Here is a 24,401-nt window from a genome sequence, read left to right on the forward strand (position 1 = left end):
TCCCTCTCTCCCTCCCTCCCTCCACTCCTCCCTCTCCTGCCTTGCTAGCCCTCATCAGACTTCATTGTCCCCACCATTCCACCCTCCTACCCTCCCCCTCCCTGCCTATCACACACCTCCCTCTCCTCACCCTCCCTCTATCCCTCCCTCACCTTACCTCCACCCCTAACACCTCCCCCACATTCACAGCTTGCCCTCATTGTACAGGATTCTGAGTGTAAGGAGTTCACGCCTCAGCTGCATATAGTTTGACCACGGATGGGGAGTCTTTGGAGAGAGGGCAGAAGAGACTCACCATGATGGTGCTGGGATTCAAGGGCCTGAGCTGGGGGGGAGAGGTCAGGCAAACCTGGCTGGAGCGTCGAAGGCTAAAGGGGAAACCTGATAGAGGTTTATATTAAGCCATCGATTGGGTGGTCAGTCAGAGCTTATAAAAGTGCCTCATACTGGATGATGTAGAACACTGCACAGAAAACAGACCCTTCAGCCCTTCTAGTCTGGGCTGAAATATTATTCTGCCTAGTCTCACTGACCTGCACCCAGTCCATTGGCCTCCGTGCCCCTCCCATCCACAAACCTGACCACATTCTTCTTAAATAAAAAAAATTGAGCCCATACTCACCACCTCAGCTCTGTCCACACTCCCACTGCTCTCTGCACAGTTCAGAATCAGAATTTATTGCCATGAATGTCACCAAATTTGGTGTTTTGCAGTGAATCACAGGTGCAAATATTGCTATAAATTACATTTAAAAAAATAAATAAATTAGTGCAAAAACAACAGGAAAGTGAGGCCGTGTCTGTGTTTCATAGGCCCCATGGCAGAGGGGAAGGAGCCGTCCTTGTGCCGCTGGCCGCTCGTCTTCAGGCTCCTGGACCTTCCTGATGGTAGCAGTGCAAAGTGGGCATGTCCTAGGTGGTGTTGGGGGTGGGGTGGTCCTTGAGGATCGAGGCTGCTTTCTTGAGGCACCACCTCTTGTAGATGTCCTTGATGGAGAGGAGACTGGTGCCTGACGTGAATTTTAGGAAGACTTTTGACAAAGTCCCCTCCACCAGAGTCTCATCCAGAAGGTCATGAGGCAGGGGATGTGTGGATAAAAAAATTGTCTCGTAGGAAGAAAGCAGAGAGTAGTCGAGTAGCTTGGAGGTCAGTGACTAGTGGAGGGGCCGCAGGGATCTGTTCTGTGACCCCCCCCCCCCACCGCTCTTTGTGATCTTTATAAATGACCTGGATGATGAGGTCAGTAAGTTTGCGGATGACACGAAGGTTGTCAAAGGTCACAGGAGAGTGTAGAGTGGATGCAGAGCTGTGCAGGGAAGTGGCGGATGGAGTTCAATCCAGATAAGTATGAGGTGATGCATTTTGGAAGGTCAAACCAGAAGGCTGAATACAGGGTTAATGGTCGGTTACTTAAAAGTGTGGATGAACAGAGGGACCTTGGGGTTCAAATCCATGCATATGGGATGCAGGGATTAATTAATAGGGGGATTGAATTCAGGAGTCTTGAGGTCATGTTGCAAGTCTACAGATCTCTGAAAAACCACACTTTGGCTACTATGCTCAGTTTTGGTCACCTCATTACAGGAAGGATGTGGAAGCTATGGAGAGGGGGGCAGAGGAGATTTACCAGGATGTTGCCTGGATTGGGAAGCAAGTCTTATGAGGCAAGGTTAGCAGAGTTGGGACTTTTCACTTTGGAGTGTAGAAGGATGAGAGGAGACTTGATAGAGGTCTACAAGATTATGAGAGGCAGAGATAGGGTGGACGGTCAGCACCTTTATCCCAGGGCAGGATCTGCAAACAGCAGAGAACATCAGTAGAAAGTGAAGGGAGGAAAGTTTGGGGAGTCATCAGGGTAAGGTTTTCACACAGAGAGTTGTGGAGGCCTGGAATACATTGCCAGGGATAATGGTGGAGGCTGGAAACTGGGGGCATTTAGGAAACTCTTAGACAGGCACATGGATGAAAGAAAAATAGAAGGTTACGGAGTAGGGAGGGCTTAGTACTTTTTTTTTAAAGGAATATATGGGCCACTCCCAGGAATTTGTTCTTGACCCTCTCTGCTGCTGAGCCCTTGACGAGGACTGGGTCGTGTTCCCCTGATCTCCTCTTCAAGTCCACAATCATCTCCTTGGTTTTGCTGACATTGAGTGCGAGATGGTTGTTGTGACGCCGTTTGACGAGCTGATCGATCTCCCTCCCATATACCTCCTCATTGCCATCTGTGATCCGCCTTCCAGTTCCCTCCAAAGTTCCCTTTAAACCTTTCCCCTTTCATCCTTAACCCATGTCCTCTAGTTTTTATCTTACTCAACCTCAACGGAAAAATCCGACCTACATTTACTCTGTGTGTCCCCCCCTCATCATTTTAAATACCTCTATCAAATCTCCCCTCATTCTTCTACATTCCAGGGAATAAAGTTCTAGCCTGTTTGTCCTTTCCCAGTTGCTGGAGTCCGGGCAACATCCTAGCAAATCTTCTCTGCCCTATTTCTTTCTAATTGATATCTTTCCTGTAGTTACATGACCAAGACACGGTTGTTGCCCCAGCAACCAGGGTTCAAATCCCGTGCTGTCTGTAAGGAGATTGTATGTTCTCCCCATATCTGTGTGGGGTTTCCCCGGGGGTTCTGGTTTCCTCTCACCGTTCAAAATGTACCTGGGGCATTGTAGGTTAATTGGGCAGCATGGGCATGTGGGTCAAAAGGGCCTCTCTGAATTTTAAAAACTGCACATGATGTTTAAGGTGAGGGAGAGGAATAGGGCAAATGTCTTACCCAGAGAGAGGCGAGGGCCTCGGGAGATGGAAGAGGTGGACAAATTCACGGTCGTGGAAGAAATTTATGCTGAGCGGGACAGCAGAGCCAAGGGACTGAATGGCCTGCCACTTCAGATTTCGCGTAGCGAAAGAGGGTCAGGAGTGGTCCACTTGCTCTCTCTCAAGAGCTTGTCAAGTGTCTACTGATCCTGGCACTGGTTCCCAGTACAAGTCCAGAGGGACTCCAGATGGATGCCGGTGGGATTGGATTTAAGAGCAGGAAGGTTGGGGGAGGAGTCACGTGATGGAGTAGTGGCCGGACGGTGAACTCCAGCCCTCTCCAGAAAAGTCGGAAAAAACAAAGGAAAACACAAAGGCACAGAAATAAAAGTTAAAGAAAAGTGAGTATAAAGGTGGAAAGAAGATGGCGACAAAAAAAGAAAAATCGAAATCAACGGTAAGAAGAGAGGAAGAGAAGACAACGGAGGAAGAAGGAGAAGGCCTTACCTGTTCGAAGAGGCCCACTGTGGAGAGAGAAACCCGCTTCCTCAGGTCGGTAGAAATTGGACTACAAAAATGGCTCGCAGAGCCGAGTAAAAGTGCGCAACCGCGCATGAAAAAAAACACACCGACGGGAGGGGGGACCAGCTGGGGAGTCGATCTCCACAGCCGGCAATGACAGCTGCAGAACACCTGCAGCAAGAAGAGACCACAGAAGACAATGGAAACAAGAAAGAAGAGAAGGAAAGGGCAACAAAGAAACAACAGATGGCCAACCCAGAGGCAGAAGAAGAGGAAGAGGAAGAGTACAGTGAAATAGAAGAAGAAAAGAAAGGCAAAATAAAGGATATACTTTCTCTTATTAAAGAATACATGGAGTCATTTAAAGAATGGCAAACACAGGAATTTAATGATTTAAGAAGAAGAATAAACAACACAGAAGAGAAAATGAATAAAATAGATATGACCTTAACAGAAATGGGAAAGAAAATGGACAAGATGGAAGAGCGGGCAGTAGCAGCAGAAATGGAGGTAGAGGACTTAAAAAAGAAATTAGAGGAATCTAATAAAAAAGCTATAAAGAGCAGGAAGGTTCTCCTTCAACCATACAGGAAACCAGTGGGGCCGCACCTGGAGTCCTGACCCCATGAAGGGTCTCCTGGCTTTGGAGGAGGTTCGCCGGGCGGGGGGGGACTGGGACTGGGACTGTTGTCGTTGGAATTGGGGGGTTGGTGGGGTAGAGATTAGACTGTGAGGTTGTTTCCCCCCAGGAGGTGAGGCATGAAATCGGAGACACAGCCTCGAAACAGGAGCCATTCGTCCCGTCGAGCCTGCCCCCTCATTCTGTGGCTCGTCTACATCCACCTGCCTTTTCCCCATATCCCTCGATCCCCCTACTCTGTGAAAATCAATCTAAATATATTTACTGAAGACGCCTCCACTGCTTCAATGGGCAGCGAATTCCAGATTCCCCACCCTCTGGGAAAAGCAGTTCCTCCTCATCTCCATCCTAACCCTTGAGGCTATGACCCCTCGTTTTGGTCTCCAATCCTGTCCATGCGTAAGCCGTGTACAGCACAGTGCAAGGCCCTTCAGCCCTCAATGTTGTGCTGACCTATACGTACCTGCCAAAAAAATACAAACCCTCCCTACCTCGCAACCCTCGATTTTACTTTTATCTACTTCTTTAATGCCCCCCAATGTTCCAGCCTCCACCACCACCCCTGGCTATGCATTCCAGGCCCCCCACCATCTGAGTAAAGAAAGCTCACCCCTGATGTCTCCGCTCTGTACAGACATCCTCTGGTGTTTGCTATCCCCTTCCTGGGATAAAGCTGCCGGCCATCCGCCCTCTCCGACTCCTCTCAGAATCTTTTCGACCCCTATCAAGTCTCCTCTCGTCCTTCTTTGTTCCAAAGAGAAAATCCCCAGCTCTGCGAGCCTTTCCTCATGGGAAACTTGTCTCCCAATCCAGACGATGCCCCTGGTGAATCTCCTTTTCCCCCTCTCCACTTGGGAGGGTGGTAACTGCAACTCGTGAAGAGGAGGAAATCCTCCCCCAAGGAAGCAGGCGAAACTGCCACATTGAATGACGGAAGTCGGCATATTTGAGGGGGGGATCTTGGGAGCGGGCAGGTTGGCAGAGTGGGGCCCAGGATCTCGCCGAGTTTGTGGGGGGGGGGGTAGCGGCTGGCTGGAGAGGCTGACTCTAGCTCCGGATGGTCTGGTCTTGGCCCAGGAAATGCGCATTGAATTCTGACAGGGATTTGGCTCAGAAAGGTTTCTGTGGGAGGGAGGTCCGTGCAATGGGAACGTCCAGCAGGGATTGGATTATAATTTGGAATGGGACTGGGGTGGGGGGGCGGGGTGATTGGGGAGGGGTTAATGAGGGAGAGGATAATGGATGGATTCCACCCAGGGCACCTCTGATGAATGTCTATTTTCTCTCACTTTCCTCCCCCACCCACCCTCCCTCCTCTTCTTCCCTCCCTCCTCCCTCTTCCCCTCCTTCATCTTACCTCCCTCCCTCCTCACCTCCCTCCCATCTCCCTTCTCATCTCCCTCCCTCCTCACCTCCCTCCCTCCTCACCTCCCTCCCATCTCCCTCCTCATCTCCCCCTCATCTCCCTCCCATCTCTCCCTCCCCCTCCTCCCCATCCCTCCATATTCCCCTCTATCTCCATCTCCCTCCCTCCCCCCCTCTCTTCCTCCCCATCTCCCCCACTCCATCCCCCTCTCTCTTCCCCTACCCCGAACCTCTCCCCAACCTCCCTCCCTTCACCCTCTACCCTATCCTCCATCCCTCCATATTCACCCCCTCCCTCTTCCTTGTCCCCCCGCCAACTCCCTTTCCCCCCACCATGACCACTCTCCTCACCCCCCACCCCCAGACTATGACAGCTGACAACGTTGTCTGCACCCGCCACTACGTTCGGAAGTGAGGCAATGGATTGGTCGATGGGGAAATCGTCTGGCCAATGGCAACTCAGCATCCAGGATGCACCCCCACCCCCGTTCATCTGAGCCCCACCTCCATCACACTCCCTTCCCCCCTGATCTCCAGAACCCCACCTCACCCCCTCCTCCTGGATCTCCAAAGCACCCCCTCACCCCCACCCCTCCCCGGATCTCAAACCCCACCCCACCCACTTCTTGCCCCACCCTCCACCCCATGTATCCCCCTTCTCAATAAAGGAATACAGAGAACCCTCTCCGTGTCTGACCCGTTATTCCCTTGCACGGGACCATGTCCACCTCTGCACAACTGGCATCTTCGAACGTCCATCCCCAAGGAGTCGGAGTGAGAGGAGGCCATTGGGCCCCATCAACTTGCTAGCCCACTCAATTGCCTGATAGATTCCACAGGGCTATAAAATACAGGGAAGGCCACTGCCAACGACTGTGGTGTCATCAGCAAACATGTCGATGGTGTTGTTGTTGGACTGAGCCACAAATGAGGCAGGGGGCCTAGAACGCAGCCCTGTGGTGGTCCAGTACGGATGGAGATTGTGGAGAAAATCACATTTCAGATTTATTGTTAGAGCACATACATGACATCACATACAACCCCGAGATTCTTTCTCCCATGGGCGGGGCAAAGGGGCCAGCTCTTACTGATCCTTGCCAATTGTGGTCTGGAGGTGAGGGAGTCACAGTGGGGCATGGAGTCCTGAGTGGTGGAGTTTGTTGATCGGTTGTGAGGGGACGATGGCATTGAACGCTGAACTAGTCGAGAAGAAGCATCTTTGCCATCCAACTGTTCCAGGGCTTGGGTTGGAGCCAGTGCGATGGCGTCCGCCGTAGGCCTGTTACTGTGGGTAGGTGAATCGGAACAGGTCCTCATTGGAATTGATGTCCTTCAGCACCCTTCATCACTGTGGATATGAATGCCACTGGTCGGTAGGCAGGCTACCACACTCCTATAACCATATAACCATTCGCAGCACAAAAACAGACCATGTCGGCCCGTCAAGTCCGCGCCGGTTCACTTGAACAACTCCACTAGCTCCTCCTCCCACTCTCTGCCCATAACCTTCCAACCCCCTCACCTCCATGTACACATCCAACCTTCTCTTAAATGACAGAAGGGACCCTCCCGCAACTATCTCCTCTGGAAGATCATTCCATTCTGCCACCACTCGCTGAGTGATAAAGCATCCTCTAACATTTCTCCTAAAGTTTTGCCCCCTTACCCTTAACTTATGCCCTCTTGTTCCAACCTCCCCTGCCCTCAGGGGAAAGAGTCTATTTACGTCTAGTCTATCTATTCCTTTCATAATTTTAAATACCTCTATCAAGTCCCCTCTCAGCCATCTATCTTCCAATGAATAAAGTCCCAGTTTCCTTAATCTTTCCCTGTAATCCAGATGCTGTAACCCAGGCAACATCCTTGTAAACCTTCTCTGCACACTCTCCACCTTATCTATATTCTTTCTATAATTTGGAGACCAGAACTGAGCACAGTACTCCAAACCTGGCCTCGCCAATGCCTTAAACAACCACAGCATCACTTCCCAATTCCTATACTCTATATGATTTATGAAGGCCAGTATACCATATGCCTTCTTAACCACCTTGTCTACATGGGAGTCCACCTTCAAGGAACTCTGTACCATAACTCCCAGGTCCCTCTGTTCCTCTGCATTCATCAATGGCCTCCTCTTGGGCAATGGTTGGTTATGGAATGCTGGTGGGACAGCTGAGCCGACCAGGGAAAAGACAATTCTAGATTGGGTGTGGTGCAATGAACCAGCTTAAGGTAAAGGAGATGTTCTTAAAAAAAGACTTTATTCACAATAAATCACAGTAAAACCTATGATAGATGCCGGATAATTGTATTTTCCAGTCACTTGAGACTTAGTCTTACAATGCGTAACTAATACTCCAACAACAGAAGACGCAAAAGAGTTACATTTATTAATGTCTTAACACAACCCCACTGTAAGAGAGAAATGACTGATGTTGTGTTGCAGTTAACTTACGATCCATTTTGCAAAGCTCTCCACCTGTCCTCTGCCGCTCCATCCGCACTCTCGCTTCACAGCTGGATTTTCCCTTACTTCTCCAACTTCCAAGTGAGAAGTTGGACCACAAGTTGCATGGAGTTCCAAGCGGGAAGCCGTGCTTCATAACGACAGCCCCAAAGGTCAGTCCACTCGAAATAAACTCTCCTGAGCGTATAAACCAGTCACATTCTTTGAAAACGTTTAACCATCGCTGCATCTGCAGGTTCCTCCCCCTTCATGGAGCCACCCGAAAGACGATCAACATCGTAGACCCCCCCCCCCCCACCCTTTATGTTTACAGATAAAACCTCTGACCGGGGCAAAGACTCAGATCAGTAAAGGAGTTGGATTTCCCACCAACCAGTGGGCTGCAGTGATCCACACGTGCACGTCACTCATCGATGGCTCGGGGCTTCAGTTGGTGGAGTTGTGGACTAGATGTTTTTGCTGCCATGGGTTAACTTTTCATCCTTGTGTTTTCAGAATATTGCCACGACTTGCATTGAAGATATTTAAAAACAGTCCTGAAGGGCTTTTAACATCCACTAGACGTTCTGAGAAATATGCAATTTGGACGTTGAACACCATACGAGAAGTAACAAGACGTATATCATTACTAATACATGTACTGTTCTGTTGACACACACACCTGGCAGCAGAATGGCTTTGTACATGAACTATTTATGTGTGTAATGTTGGAAACGACCGCAACAAAAAAAGGTCTCACTCTATCTTTGATGTACGGGCAACTCCTGGAGTGAAGGGTGCACCAGTCCCAGAGGTAATGCAATACCCAGTCGATGCGTGGAGTGGACAGAGGAAACTCCTGCCCAACCTTTCTGCTCCAAGATCAAGAGAGGTTTTCAAGCCTCACACTCATTTCCCTTTTGAGACTGCCTTGCAGGTCCGACGCGCCGTCCACTCCCCAACTGTTGTCCTTTCTATCCACTTTGGCGAAACAGCACCTTGGATCAGTAAAGGAGTTGGGCTTCCCACCAAAACCAGAGGGCTGCAGTGCCTTGCACACGCACGTCACTCAGGGAGGGTGGTTTTCTATTACACAGAGTGGTGGGATGCATTTCCAGGAATGGAAGTGAGAGTGAGAACAGTAGGGACATTTCAGAGTCTGGGAGGTGAGACCAGAATGAGGAGTTAAAAGCCCCTTTATCCACGGGCAGCCCCGTGCAGTGTTCCGGGATAGGAAGCCCTTTCCACTGGGCCCACCCTTAACTGGGACATTCATTGCTTTTCCAATGAATGTCCCCGGGGATCAGAGCGTTCGACCTTTAACTGGAAACACGCGACTTCCTGCTATCCCTTTCTCACTGGTTTTGCCGGTGCGCCGGCATCAGCAAACGGCGGGGGGACGAGTGGAGGTCCAGGCAGTTAAATGACGCCAGTGTTTGGGTCCGTGTTTTCCACTGGACCCTATCCCAGTGAATCCCCATTTAAGTCCTGGGGACAGGGCTCCAGTGGAAAAGGGGAACGTGGATGAGAGACAAATTGAGGCTTATGAGGAAGGGAGGGCTTGTACTTTTTGGTAGGTACATATAGGTCAGCAGAACATTGAGGGCCGAAGGGCCTGTGTACTATGCTGTAATGTTCTACACCTCAGAGACGCGGCTGATGCATGATTAGGACTGGCAAATGCAGGTCCTGGGGTTTTGATGTTTCAAGAGTGATGTTGGGAGTGGAGAGGGGGGGTGCGGGGAGGAGTAACATTACTAATCAGCTGCAGAAAGGGAAGACTGTGGAGGGTGGGTAGACATCAGACACAGGATGTGAGCGATCACGGGTCTACAGGCCCCCAAATAGCCCCCTCAGAGACTGAGGAACAGGTGGGCAGATTTTGGAATGGAGCAGGGTGGTTGTGATGGGACACTGCAACTTCCCAAATATGGACTGGCACCTCCTTACCTCACTAGGGGCTGAATTTGTCAGATGTGACCAAGAAGGTTTCCTGTCACTGGATGTGGACCTGCTGACCAGAGGTGAGGCGTGAATATGCCTGGGGGTGTCTGATTGCGGAAGCCGAGCAGGCTCAGGCATGGTCAGTACTTGGAGGGGAGACCTGTCTAGGAGGTTTCTGTGAGGGGCCACTGGACATAGTGGCCACTCTCTGTCCGCCTTACAGTGGACAAATGTTAAAGAATTTCCATTCTAAATGTAGTATTACATGACAATTTTTACCTTTAATGAACATGGTCGGGTGACGGACTTCTCGGTGGGGGAGAATAGTGACCACAGCTCCCTGACCATTGGCATACCTATGGACCAGGGTAAAAGCCCAGTGGCCTCTCCAGGACAGAGTTGATATGGAAATTCATTTGTTGCCCATGCAGTGGAGCATAAAAGGATGGGAGGTGACTTCATAGAGGGCAATGAGATCCTGAGAGGCCTGGATAAGGCGGATGGCCAACGCCTGCTTCCCAAGGTGGGGGTAGCAAACACCAGAGGACATCTGTGCAAGGTGAAGGGAGGGGATTAGGGGAGAGGTCAGGGGTGTTATATTTATACCGAGAGTTGTGGGGGCCTGGAGTGCGTTGCCGGGGTGGTGGCGGCGGCGGCTGGAATATTGGGAGCATTTAAGACAACCTCCCAGAGGTATATGGGTGGGGAAGGGTTAGATTGTTGAGTTGGTTTATGTAGGTGAGCAAGGTGAGCACAACACTGTGGGCTGAAGGGCCTGTAATGTGTTGCAATATTCTTTCTGTGAGAGAGACAGACTGACGCGTACACACACACACACACACACACACACACACACACACACACACACAGACATAAACACACACACACACACACACACAGATATTCACAGATACAGATGCACACACACACAGACACAGACCCACGCACACACACACACGCACACTCGGGGGATGTAGAAGAAGAATGCAGGGACGTAGACTGGAGAGGTTTCAGTGCTGGGGGAGCGGGCCAGAAGTCAGGATGGACTTGTTGGAACAAAGCAGGCTCCGATTTCATGGAGCCGTCTTGAATGACGGGGGCCTTGGGAAGGGGAATTCTTTCACAGCCCAGAACTCAGGTTCCTGGGCCCCAGAGGTAATTGCTAATACAGCACAAAGGAGCATTTCTCAGCCGAAGTGCTGGGGGTGGCCTCTGAGTCTCCGTGTCTGGGTGGGGGGGGATATAGTGAATCTGACCACCTCTTAGTGTGACCCCAGGAGCTGAGGGTCCGGCCAGGAACTGGAGAGATGGAATCGTGCAAGGGGTTTCTTTTACTGGCCGCTGCTCCTTCTTGAGCTGATGAGAGCAACCAAGAGGGGCTTTTCACAGATGCTTTGTATTTGGCAGGGGTTCCACGGTGAAATATCGGCAAAGGTTTCACTGATTGTGGACACCAGAACACACACACACACACACACACACACACACACACACACACACACACACACACACACACACACACACACACACACACACACACACACACACATCCTTTCTATCTTATTGATATCTTTCCTGTATTTTGGTGACTAAAACTGCACTCAATGCTCCAAATTTGGCCTCTCCAATGCCTTGGATAACTTCACCATAACATCCCAGCTCCTGTACTCTATACTTTGATTTACGAAGGCCAATATCCTAAAAGCTCTCTTTACAACCTTATCCACATGTTACGCCACTTTCAGTGAATTCTGTATCTGTATTTCCAGATCCCTCTGTTCTACCGCACTCCTCAGAGTCCGACCATTTATCATGTATGTCCTATCTTGGTTTGCCCTTCCAAACTGCAGACCCTCACCCTTGTCTGTATTAAATCCCATCTGCCATTTTTTGAGCCGGTCCACATCCCTCCGCAAGCTTTGAAAGCCTTCCTCGCTGTCCACTTCTCCGACCCAGCCATCTACTGGATTCCATTTGCCTGCGTTCTGTCCATGGAAGGGGGGGGGGTGATGAGGTGTAGACAGGGTCGATGGAGGGGAGGGGAGGGAGGGGTGATGAGATGTAGACGGGGTCAATGGAGAGGAGGGGGTGTGATGAGGTTTAGTTGGGGTAGATGGTGGGGAAGGGATGTGATGAGGTGCAGATGGGGTCGATGAAGGGGAGGGGGTGTGATGAGGTGTAGATAGAGCTGGTGGGGGGGATGGTGGTGAAGTGTGACAGAGTCGATGGGGTGTGATGGACTGGCCCACGTTCCCTCTGTGTTCTGTGTGGGTCCAGGTGGGGCGGTTCCAGTCCCATGTGGGGGAATGTATCCGGTCCACATGCATCAATGGTGCATCTGTAAACATTGGCAGGGCGGACAGGACTTGCTGCAAATGACAAGCCCTGAGGGCTTGTGAACTCCTGGCCTTTCCCAAACACAGCCTGAAACGCAGGCCACAGCTGGCCAATATGGCCTCAAACGCAAGCCATAGCTGGACAACTCAGCCTGAAACGCAGGCCACAGCGGGCCAACATGGTCTGAAACGCAGGCCACAGCTGGCCAAGGCAGCCTGAAACGCAGGCCACAGCTGGCTGATGCAGCCTGAAACGCAGGCCCACCTGGAGGTGAGGCCTTGAAAAGGGGTTCCCGGAACGGAGCATGCCTGGAATCTGCACCGGAGAGGTCACCCAGCACTGGCGGTACACACCATATTCCCACCTCCAAGCGGTGGGGAGTGGGGGAGGGAGAAGGCAAAGAAGACGTGGTTAAGGAGAACGAGGGAAGTGGTACGGGACAAGGGGGAAATGGGAGGACTACAGAGGGCAAGGAGGGCCTCAGGGCGCTGGAAGCTTCCTGATCACGCCGGAGGTTCGGACCTGGAGCTCGGGTTAGCCGACGGATCGAACAGGGGCCCGCATGGCCGCAGAGGCTGCGGGAAGTGAATCCTCGGACACTCAGTGATTCTGAAGGGTCTCCCTTCCACTTCTCTTTCTCTCGCACTGCGAGGGGCGGCAGAGTAAGTAATGGCCACTCCTTGTTTACCTCTCAGCCAGCTGAAGTGAGGGTATATCGTGTACGTCATGTTTTCCATGTAGATGGGATGAGGGAAAGACTTGGGCAAGGGAAGGGCGGGGAAAAGTCGAGAAGGGAGTCCCACTCCCACTCTCCCAGTGACTGTTTGTGAGCTCACCCCTGCCACCAAACCCCCACCCCACACCTCCATCACTAGGGGGACTACTGTGAGGTCGTAGGCCTTGTTTCTGGCAACCAGGCCTGGTAGGAGAAACGGGGTCCAGCCTGAGCCTGATCCTCTTCCTAAGAGGCAACTCCTACAGGTGCAGGGAGAGGAAGAGAGAGAGAGAGAGAGAGAGAGGGAGGAGGAGAGGGAGAGAGAGAGAGGGAGGAGGAGAGAGAGAGACAGAGAACAAAGTGATAGAGAAACAGACAAAAACTGCTGAGAGAGAAAGAAAGAGAGGGACAAAAACAGAGGGAGATGGAGAGAGAAATGGCCCAGACAGAGATGGGGGCGAGAAAGAGAGAGAAATCGAGAAAGGGGGAGGGCGAGGGAGAGAGGGAACCGCTGGCTCCGATGAAAGATCAGGTCCCCATTGGCCCACAGATGGCCAGCCCCTTCACCGAGTTGGTGGCCATCATGATGGACAACGGCACGGGCTACACCAAGGCTGGCTTCGCCGGTGATGACCGGCCGCAGGCGGTGCTGCCCTCGCGGGCAGTGATGGCGCCAAGGAAGGGCTCAGCGGCCGGCTGGTCCCGGCCCTCCAGCCCCAGCGTGGTCACCTATGGCATCGTGACCGACTGGGATGGCCTGGAGTCCCTCTGGCACCACGTCTTCTACGAGGAGCTGAAGGTGAACACCAAGGAGCATGCCGTCCTGCTGTCGGATACCCCGCTGTCACCCGTCGTCAACCGCGAGAAGTTAGCCGAGCTCCTGTTTGAAAGATTCTGCACCCCTGCCATGTATGTGACCCACCAGCCACTCCTGTCCCTTTACTCCACCGGCAGGTACATCAACGAAACGAATTGTGGAATGAAACACTTTGGGGTCAAGTTTACAGATGATATTAAGATTGGTGGAGGGTTAGATCGTGCTGAGGAAACAGGGAGGGTGTTTGGTGGACCAATGTTTAGGGTAAAATTTAGGGGGTCATCTATTACGTACATATTACTTTTGACCGCGGTAAGTGCTGGATGTTCATCGGTACTGTGTAACAGTCAAATTTCACCCCCCCCCACCGACTTTCTTTTGGCCCAAAAATCATACAACTCATGTAAAAGTCGGCCCCTGTCTGGCCTTGACCGCCCGCACATCCCAGCCCCTGATGCCCCAACTGCCCGCCCACCCAGCTCCCGACCGCCCAACCATCCGAATTCCTGACACCCTGACCACTCCCCCATCCCAGCCCCACATACCCTGATGGCCTGACCACCAACTCTCGAATGCCCCACCCACCCGAACTCCTGATGCTCCAACCGCCCGCCTGTCTGAGCTCCCACTGCCCTGACCACAGACTTACTACCTGGACCCGGCCGTCCGAACTCTGGACATCTTGAACAATGCAGGGACTTACCGTGGTCAAGCCTCTGACCTGCCTCAAACTCACCACCCAAATTTGACCCAAAAAATTCAATGATTACCTGAGTGTATACAGTCACCTGCATTCTTTGGGGCGTCGGGAGGTCCACTGGGCAGGCAACTGGGGCATAGGCGAGAGACGGTGATCAGGGCATTGGGAGCTCCAATGCGTGGACAGCAAAGGGGGGGATGGGTCAACTTTAACATGGTATTGACTATTACACGTGTAGACTATAGAATGAACGGCTTTGAGGCCAAGTTTACAGATGAATTGAAGGTAACATTGAGGAAACCGGAAGGCAGTAGAAGGACTTAGACCAGTGGTTCTCAATCACCTTCTTTCCACTCACATCCCACTTTAAGTAATCCCTATGCCATCAGTGCTCTGTGATTAGTAAGGGATTGCTTAAGGTGAGATGTGACTGGGAAGGGAAGGTTGAGAATCATTGCTCCAGACCCAATTGTTACTGAAATATTTTGCTTAAGGAAAATGGTCGTTGGCCCATTTCCTTTGGAGTTGTGAAACTGTGCACATAATGAGGGATGATTAAAACAGTGGTTTTCAAACCTTTTTTCACCCACATCCCACCTTAAGCAATCCCTTACTGATCACAGAGCACTGATGGCCTAGGGATGACTTAAAGTGGGATGTGGGTGGAAAGGAAAAGGTTGAGAACCACTGGTTAGACCGGATTAGGAGAGCGGGCAGAGAAGTGTCAAATGAAATACTGGAAAGTCTACCATTGTGCACTTCAATAGAAGAAATCAACTATTTAAAATGGGGGAAAATGCCCGGAGGCAAAGGGGCTTGGGAGACCTCGTGCAGAATCACCCGCAGGTTAAGTCATAAGGTGAAGAAGTCAAATGCGTCGCAGGCGTTCATTACACCGGGAATCAAATTTAAGAGCAGGGATGTGACGTTGAGGCTTGATAAGGCCCTGGCGGGACCTCCCTCGGAGTATTGTGGGGAAATTTGGTCTCCTCTTTCAAGAAAGGATGGGCTGACGTGGGAGAGGGTTCAGAGGAGGTTCATCAGGACAATTCTGGAAAGGAAATGGTCCATCACACAAGGAGCGTCTGATGGCTCCTGGCCTGAGGGGGGGGGGAAAGAACTCATTCAGACATTGTTACAGACAGCGCAGGGTACCAGTGCCAGTAGCTGGCGCTCGGCGACAGTGTGGCATTAACTGAGAGACTGACGGGCTCTTGATTAGCCAGACCATCGGAGGTTACAGGGGGTTGGAGGCCGGGCCCTGGGTGGGGAATGTCACTGGGGTCACTAGGGGGGGATGCGAACCACACCGGGTGACACGAAAATGACTGTCTATAAAATTTTGGTGCAGTGTTTCAGCAGAAATGTATTTTTTAAATAAAAAAATTTCCATGCCGTTCGTTATAACAACAAAAACATTTCTCGTAAGCCCAGCTGACATGAATCATTAGATCTATGAGGCTAAAACTCGATGCTTGTTTACATTTTGACCCTTCTAATGTGCTCTGGTCAGAGCCATCGTTATTACCCAATGACAATGACATTTCGAATCATGGGGTTTTGTCTGCATCAGCAAGCGCTGTTGTTTTTGTTGCTGCTGGAGTTTTTACAGTCGCTGCTTTGGTCAAGTTTTCTGGTGTTTTAGCTACAATATTGTAGTCATGCGTATTTGTGAACTGTAAATTGATAACATTCTTGAGAATGAATTCGTAATTCAAGGAGGTCTATGGGGAGGGGGGTAGGGGGTTGATTCCATGAGTTACCATTCTGGGTGAAACCAACCATAGTGATGCCACTGGGAAATGGATCAGCTTGTGGATTGAATGGCAGGGCAGACCTGGCGATGGGCTGAATAGCCTCCATCAGGTGCTACGTGACGTGGGTAGTGCGGCGGTTGATGCAGTGCTGGCAATCAGGGCTCAAATCCATGCTGTCCGTAAGGCTTGACTGTGGGGGGGTTCCCTTCGGGGTTCCAGTTTCCTCCCATCCTTCAAAACATACTGTGTTGGGGGGGAGGGGAGGGTTTGTTGGTCAATTTGGCGGCACGGGGTCATGGGCCGGAAGGGCCTGTTACTGTGCTGTATGACTAAAATTAAGTCTTACGGTCTTACAGGACTTGCGGCCTGGTGGTGGAGTCGGGCCTGGGCACCTCGTACACAGCGCCGGTGCTCGATGGGTATGTCCTGCCGCACGCGACCTACCGCCTCGATCTGGCCGGCAAAGAGTTGACCCGCTACTTGGGCCAGATGCTGGAGGAGAACGGCAACAGGTTCTCGGCGGACGAGACCCATGTGGTGGACGACATCAAGGTGACCCGCTGCTACGTGGCGCAGGAGTTCGCCGAGGAGATCCTGGCCGACGAGAGCCAGTACCTCACTGACTACCGGCTGCCCGATGGCCACCTCATCAGTATCGGCAACGAGCGTTTTCGCTGCCCTGAGGCCCTCTTCCGACCTGCTGCGGTGGGACTGAGTGAAGACAGCCTCCATACCCTGGTGGCCCGCAGCCTGCAGTCCTGCCGGCCAGAGGCCCAGCCCAACCTGCTGGCCAACATTGTCCTGGCTGGCGGCTCCTCCATGTTCCCCGGCTTGGCCAGCAGGTTGCAGAGGGAGGTGGACGGGGTGGAGCAGAGAGAGGGGAAGCCTTATGTCTACGCCGCGCCCCAGCGCCAGTTTGCCACCTGGATTGGCGGCTCCATCATTGCCTGCATGAATACCTTCCAGTCCATGTGGCTGAGGAGGGAGGAATACCTGGAGAGGGGGCCTGGTGTGGTGCACCGCATGTGTGTCTGAGGGAGGGGAGAGCCTTCCTCAGGGTGGGGGTTGGGGGGGTTGGGAATGTAACGTAGGGTGACAAGGGTCTACGGAATAAACAGAGTCAATGTGTCAATACAGCCCCAGATGTCTCATTCGCCCAGTTCACCCCATCCCCCTCCATGTGCCCTCCTCCCCTGTTCCCCCCACCCTTCCCCATTTCCCCCATCTCCCTGCCCTGTTCCCACCCGCTCCTGTCTCCTTCCCCGATCCCCGTCACCCATCTCCTCCCCATTCCCACCCATCTCCCTCCCCCATTTCCCCACGCACTGTCTCCCCGTCCCCCCACCCACCCTCTCCCCATTCTCCCTACCCATCTCCCCTCACACCCATCTTCCCGTTTCCCCCTTGCTTCCCTCCCCACTTCACCTTCCACCTGGACACCCTCCAACCGGATGGCAATACATAAGAACACAAGTAACAGGAGCAGGAGTTGGCCACTCGGCCTGTTGACCCTGATCCCCCATTCAATGAGATCACGGCTGATCTGATCATTGACTCAACTCCACCTTTCCCCCATATCCCTTAATTCCTTTTTTATGTAAAAATCTATTTCACTGAACTTTAAATATGTTTTATGAAGTCACCTCAACCATTTCCCTGGGCTGAGAATTCCACAGATCCACTACTCTCTGGAAAAAACAGTTTTCCCTCATCTCCATCTTAAATCTACCCTGAATCTTGAGCCTATGTCCCTTAGTTCTGGTCTCACCTACCAGTGAAAACAAATTTCCTGCCTCTATCTTATCTCCCTTTCATAATTTTATATGTTTCTATAAGATCTCCTCTCATTCTTCTGAATTCAAGTGAGTATAATCCCAGACGATTAAGTCTCTCCTTGTAGGTCAACCCCCTCATCTCAGGGATCGACCTGGTGAACCTCCTTTGGACGGACTCCGAGGCCAGTCTATCCTTCCTCGAGTATGGAGACCAGAACTGCACCCAGTTAACCGGGTGCAGCCTCACCAGGACCTTGTACAGTTGCAGCACGACCTCCCTGCTCTTGAATTCGATTCCTCAGCGATGAAGGCCGACGTTCCATTTCGCTTCTTAATAGCCCGTTGGACCTGCAACCCAAGGTTTTGCAATTCATACACAAGCATGACAGCAGGCTGATGTCTTTCACCATTTCAATAATCTGCTCTTTTTTTCCACCCAAAGTGGATGACATCGCATTTACTAATGCTGTCCTCCATCTGCCAGACCTTTACCTACTCACCTAACCTAACTATGTTCTTCTGCAGCCTTTCCACACCCTCTGCACAGTTTGCGCTTCCACTCAATTTTGTATCATCCGCAAACCTGGCCTCACGACCCTCTGTCTCCTCTTCCAAATCATCAAGGTAAACGGTGAGTAGCTGCGGGCCTAGCACCAACCCCTGTGGCTCCCCCACTTCCCACTTCCTGCCAATCAGAAAATCCCCCACTTATACCGACTTTCTGCCTTCTGTCAGTTAACCAATCCTCAATCCGTCCCAAGCACTTCCCCCCAACTCCATTCATCTGTATCTTATTTTTTGAATATTTTATTTATTCAACATATATAATGTCAAAAATCAAGAACATTACAACATAGCTACATAATAAAAAAATAACAAATATATGTTGAAAATCTATAAAAACTGTTACGAGCCCAGAGGACCCAAAACCCAGCAGCAATAGATATTCACCAAGACAAATTGTTACTTAAAAGTTGCTTTTAATTATCTTTAAACATGAAAACAGGATCAAACTTTAACTTATCACTATTAACTTACTTTACCTAACTTAACCCCCTTCTAATTCTAAGCGCACATGTGTGTAATGTGTGTGTAAGTTCAGAAAAGTTCTTTGGTTCACAGTCCAATCTCACTTCTCATTCCTCCAAGTTCACTGGTTGCAGGCAATTCTTATACATTTAACATAAAGTTCACCAGGCTTTGGTGCTTGAAAGGTAAATGGTTACCGCTCAGGAAGGTTCTTGTTGGTTTTCAGAGAGAGATTTGTTGTTCCAGGACATCCACAACTGATGTACTTCCATCAGCCACTCCAGTGTCTTGCTGACAAAACTTGTCCCTTTCAGGGTTTTCCAGATGATAATCTCTTTCTTTCAGGTCACCACAGAGTTTCCTTTTTGTTTCCCTTATTCCAAGTGAAACATTAGACAGCGAGTCCTCTCCTCTTGCATGAACCACAAGGGCTTTTATCAGGCCATCTTCCAAATGGGGCTTTCCACGAGTTTGCCAGCTTGTCCTGTTCCATCCCAGCTGCTTCTGCTGGCTGTAACACTGTAGAAGAAGTTTCTCTCTCTCTCTCTCTCTCTCTCTCTCTCTCTGAGAGAAAGCCTGTTTGACTCTTTCTCCTTGCAAAACCACATGACCCTCCTAGAACAGCAAGATCTCTTCCGGACAATCTGTTGCTCCAGCCTGCTCTCTCATCTGTTGCCTTTGGTAAACAACAATCCATTAGTGAAGTCTCTTGGGCACTCTCCAAAGCTCTTGAAAAGGCTGAGTAGCCAATATGTCTAGCATGGGACAGAGCTTGAGTATTTCAAATAAGATCTGTTTTAAAGTGTTTTTATGTGACCTATTCTAACAAACCTTTCCCAATTTATCTCCAAAAACATATCTATACACTCTGTCACAAACATAAAGCACTGAAAAAAACTACAAACTACAAAAAAACCCTAATCCCAAAACGAATATGTAAAATATTCATTGTAAAACTATTACAAATAATTAAGTCCGATTGCATTAGTTGACCTTCAAAGACCTCAAAAACATCATAAAATAATTATATTTTTAGGGAAAACTTCAGTGATCAAGAAAAATGAATTCTAAATTCATAATTTTTTTTTTTTTTTAAATTTTTTATTTTTCACACCATAAATCACAATAGCCATGATATACACTTTTTCTTTTCCACACATTTACAGTGACTTTTTCTCCCTCCCCCCTCCCTCCTCCCAAGCCACCCCCCCATCCCCCCCCCCTCTCATCCATTTTAGTTATACAATCTAGGTTGCATTAATTCAGTTAGACAATGTTGTCATTCAACAAAAATACACCAGAAATTCTACTGAGTCCATTCTTTTCTTCTCCTTCCATCAACTTAGGTAATGTTTGTTCCCGGTAGGTTTTCGCTATTGTATTTAATGTAAGGCTCCCATACTTGTTCGAATATTTCAATATTATTTCTTAAACTATATGTTATTTTTTCTAATGGAATACATTTATTCATTTCTATATACCATTGTTGTATTTTCAAATTATCTTCCAATTTCCAGGTTGACATAATACATTTTTTTGCTACAGCTAGGGCTATCTTAACAAATCTTTTTTGTGCATCCTCCAAGTCAATTCCAAATTCTTTATTTTTTATGTTACTTAGGAGAAAGATCTCTGGATTCTTTGGTATATTGTTTTCTGTTATTTTATTTAATATCTGATTGAGATCATCCCAAAATTTTTCTACTCTCTCACATGTCCAGATTGCATGAATTGTTGTTCCCCTTTCTTTTTTACATCGAAAACATCTATCAGATACTGTTGGGTCCCATTTATTTAACTTTTGCGGTGTAATGTATAGTCTGTGTAACCAATTATATTGTATCATACGCAGCCTCGTATTTATTGTATTTCTCATCGTTCCAGAGCATAACTTCTCCCATGTTTCCTTTTTTATCTTTATATTTAAATCTTGTTCCCATTTTTGTTTAGTTTTACCATTTGTTTCCTCATTTTCCTTTTCTTGCAGTTTAATATACATATTTTTTATAAATCTTTTGATTAACATTGTATCTGTAATCACATATTCAAGGTTACTTCCCTCTGGTAAACTCAAGTTGCTTCCTAATTTATCTTTCAAGTAGGATCTCAGTTGGTAATATGCCAGCGCTGTATCTCCCGTTATATTGTACTTATCTCTCATTTGTTCAAAGGATAAGAATCTACTTCCTGAAAAACAATTTTCTATTCTTTTAATCCCTTTTTTTTCCCATTTTCTAAAGGCAAGGTTGTCTATTGTAAAAGGGAGTAGCTTATTTTGCGTCAATATTAGTTTTGGTATTTGGTAATTTATTTTATTTCTTTCTACATGAATCTTCTTCCATATATTGAGGAGATGGTGTAATACTGGAGAAGTTCTATGTTGTACCAATTTTTCGTCCCATTTATATAATATGTGTTCAGGTATCTTTTCCCCTATTTTATCTAATTCTAGTCTCGTCCAGTCTGGTTTTTCCCTTGTTTGATAAAAATCTGATAGGTACCTTAATTGTGCGGCTCTATAATAATTTTTGAAGTTTGGCAATTGTAAGCCTCCTTGTTTATACCATTCTGTTAATTTGTCTAGTGCTATCCTCGGTTTCCCCCCTCTCCATAAAAATCTCCTTATTATTTTCTTTAACTCTTTGAAGAATTTTTCTGTCAGTTGTATTGGCAATGCCTGAAATAAGTATAGTATCCTTGGAAAAATGTTCATTTTAATACAGTTTATCCTTCCTATCAGTGTTAGTGGTAGCTCTTTCCAATGCTCTAAATCGTCCTGTAATTTTTTCATTAGTGGATTGTAATTGAGTTTATATAATTGGCCTAGATTTTTGTTTATTTGCACACCTAGGTATCTTATTGCCTGCGTTTGCCATCTGAATGGGGATTCCTCCTTAAATTTTGAGAAATCCGCGTTATTCATAGGCATTGCTTCACTTTTATTTACGTTTATCTTGTATCCCGACACTTCTCCATATTCCTTCAATTTCTTATATAGTTCTTTTATTGATAGTTCTGGTTCTGTTAAGTACACTATCACATCATCCGCAAACAGACTGATTTTATATTCCCTGTCTTTTATTTTTATTCCTTTTATATTATTATCTCTTCTTATCGATTCTGCTAGTGGTTCTATAGCTAGCGCAAACAATAATGGTGATAGTGGGCATCCCTGCCGCGTTGACCTGCTTAAGTTAAATTGCTTTGATACATGTCCATTTACTGTCACTTTCGCTAACGGTCCCTTATATAATGCTTTAATCCAATTAATATACTTCTCCGGTAAACTGAATTTTTGCAATACTTTGAACAAGTAATTCCATTCTACTCTGTCGAAGGCCTTCTCTGCGTCTAAAGCAACTGCTACTGCCGGTGCTTTATTTCCTTCTACTGCATGAATTAAGTTAATAAATTTACAAATATTGTCTGTTGTGCGTCTTTTTTTGATAAATCCAGTTTGGTCTAAATTTACCATTTTCGGTACCTGTTCTGCTAATCTGTTCGCTAATAGTTTAGCTATTATCTTATAATCTGTGTTTAGCAAAGATATTGGTCTATATGACGCTGGTGAGAGTGGATCTTTCCCTTGTTTTAGTATCACTGTAATTATTGCTGTTTTACATGAATCTGGTAAGTTTTGTGTCTCATCAATCTGGTTGATTACATCCAGGAGGGGCGGTATTATTAGGTCTTTAAATGTTTTGTAGAATTCTATTGGGAGTCCATCCTCTCCTGGTGTCTTATTATTTGGTAAATTTTTTATTATCTCTTGTATTTCTACTGTTCCAAATGGTTCTGTTAATTTATTTTGTTCCTCTATTTGTAGTTTTGGTAGTTCAATTTTAGTCAAAAATTCATCTATTTTCCCTTCTTTCCCTTCGTTTTCGGTTCGGTATAATTGTTCATAGAATTCTCTGAAGTTTTCCTTAATTTCTTTTGGATTATATGTAATTTGTTTGTCTTTTTTCCTTGTTGCCAATACCATTTTCTTAGTTTGCTCTGTCTTAAGCTGCCATGCTAGGATTTTGTGTGTTTTTTCCCCTAGTTCATAATATTTCTGTTTTGTCTTCATTATATTCTTCTCCACCTTATATGTTTGTAATGTTTCATATTTTATTTTTTTATCCGCCAATTCTCTTCTTTTGGTTGTATCTTCCTTTATTGCTAATTTTTTTTCTATGTTTATTATTTCCCTTTCCAACTGCTCTGTTTCCTGATTATAGTCCTTCTTCATCTTGGTTGCATAACTTATTATTTGCCCTCTAATGAATGCTTTCATTGCGTCCCATAGTATAAACTTATCTTCCACTGATTCCGTATTTACTTCAAAGTACATTTTTAATTGTTTTTCAATAAATTCTCTAAAATCCTGTCTTTTAAGTAGCATGGGGTTTAATCTCCATCTATACATTCTTGGAGGGATGTCTTCTAGCTCTATTGCCAATAACAGGGGTGAGTGGTCCGATAATAGTCTAGCTTTATATTCCGTTTTCCTAACTCTCCCTTGTATGTGGGCTGATAACAGGAATAGGTCTATCCTTGAGTATGTTTTATGTCTAGTCGAGTAGTATGAGTATTCCTTTTCTTTTGGGTTTTGTTTCCTCCATATGTCCACAAGTTTCATTTCTTGCATTGATTTAATTATAAATTTGGTTACTTTGTTCTTCCTGTTAATTTTTTTCCCCGTTTTATCCATATTTGGATCCAAATTCAGATTGAAATCCCCTCCTATTAGTATGTTCCCTTGCGTATTAGCTACCTTCAAAAAGATATCTTGCATAAACTTTTGATCTTCTTCGTTAGGTGAATATATATTAAGTAGATTCCAAAGCTCTGAATATATCTGACATTTTATCGTAACATATCTCCCTGCTGGATCTATTATTTCCTCTTCTATTTTGAATGGCACATTTTTGCTAATTAATATAGCCACTCCTCTTGCTTTTGAATTATACGATGCTGCTGTTACATGTCCTACCCAATCTCTCTTTAATTTCTTGTGCTCCAATTCAGTTAAGTGTGTTTCTTGGACAAATGCTATATCTATTTTTTCCTTTTTCAGTAAATTTAGTAGTTTCTTCCTTTTAATTTGGTTATGTATTCCATTAATATTTAGAGTCATATAGTTCAGCGTAGCCATTTTATATTTTGTTTATCTTCTCTTTCCGTTTTTCCATCATTACCTTTCCTCCTTTTCCATTTCTGTTTTCTTATTTTCAACTCTTTACCAGACAACATTCCTACAACATCCAACATTTTCCTTATTCTCCTATTTCTATCTTCTTTATCCCCAATCTCCCCTTCCCCTCCTGAGTTGCCCTTTATCCCTTGTCGGACAACCACATCTCCCCTCTCCATTTGGATTTGCGAATCCACTCGCAAGCGTCAACTGATTTTGCAGTGACCGCTCTTTTCCCCCACCCAGCCCCCCCCAGAAAAGATTTCGTTTTTTATATGTCACAAAGGTCACTCTTTTAGTTCCCTCCTTATTCTCTCTATTCCATTACCTTCCCTTATTAATTCTTGTCTATACTCTCTATGTTTTCCTCTAATTACAGATACTTTCACATATGCCCATTGTCTCTATTCACTCTT

The 24,401-nt window shown here is 47.5% G+C and overlaps 1 protein-coding gene across 2 annotated transcripts; it reads left to right on the forward strand.

Annotated features, from left to right (window-relative positions):
* Positions 1-12,910: 12,910 nt before the first annotated feature.
* On the forward strand, positions 12,911-17,060 carry LOC138764430 (actin-3, muscle-specific-like). 2 transcript variants are annotated; one of them, XM_069940354.1, is made up of 2 exons: positions 12,911-13,637; positions 16,359-17,060. In XM_069940354.1, exons 1-2 carry the CDS (start codon positions 13,153-13,155, stop codon positions 17,035-17,037), a joined length of 1,164 nt encoding a protein of 387 aa, XP_069796455.1. In that variant the 5' UTR covers positions 12,911-13,152; the 3' UTR covers positions 17,038-17,060. The 2 variants fall into 2 exon arrangements, with proteins under 2 accessions (XP_069796455.1, XP_069796454.1); XM_069940353.1 differs by having other exon boundaries at positions 12,911-13,682; positions 16,359-17,059.
* Positions 17,061-24,401: the final 7,341 nt, after the last annotated feature.

The sequence above is a fragment of the Narcine bancroftii genome, chromosome 5, assembly GCF_036971445.1.
Source record: "Narcine bancroftii isolate sNarBan1 chromosome 5, sNarBan1.hap1, whole genome shotgun sequence".
NCBI lineage: Eukaryota > Metazoa > Chordata > Chondrichthyes > Torpediniformes > Narcinidae > Narcine > Narcine bancroftii.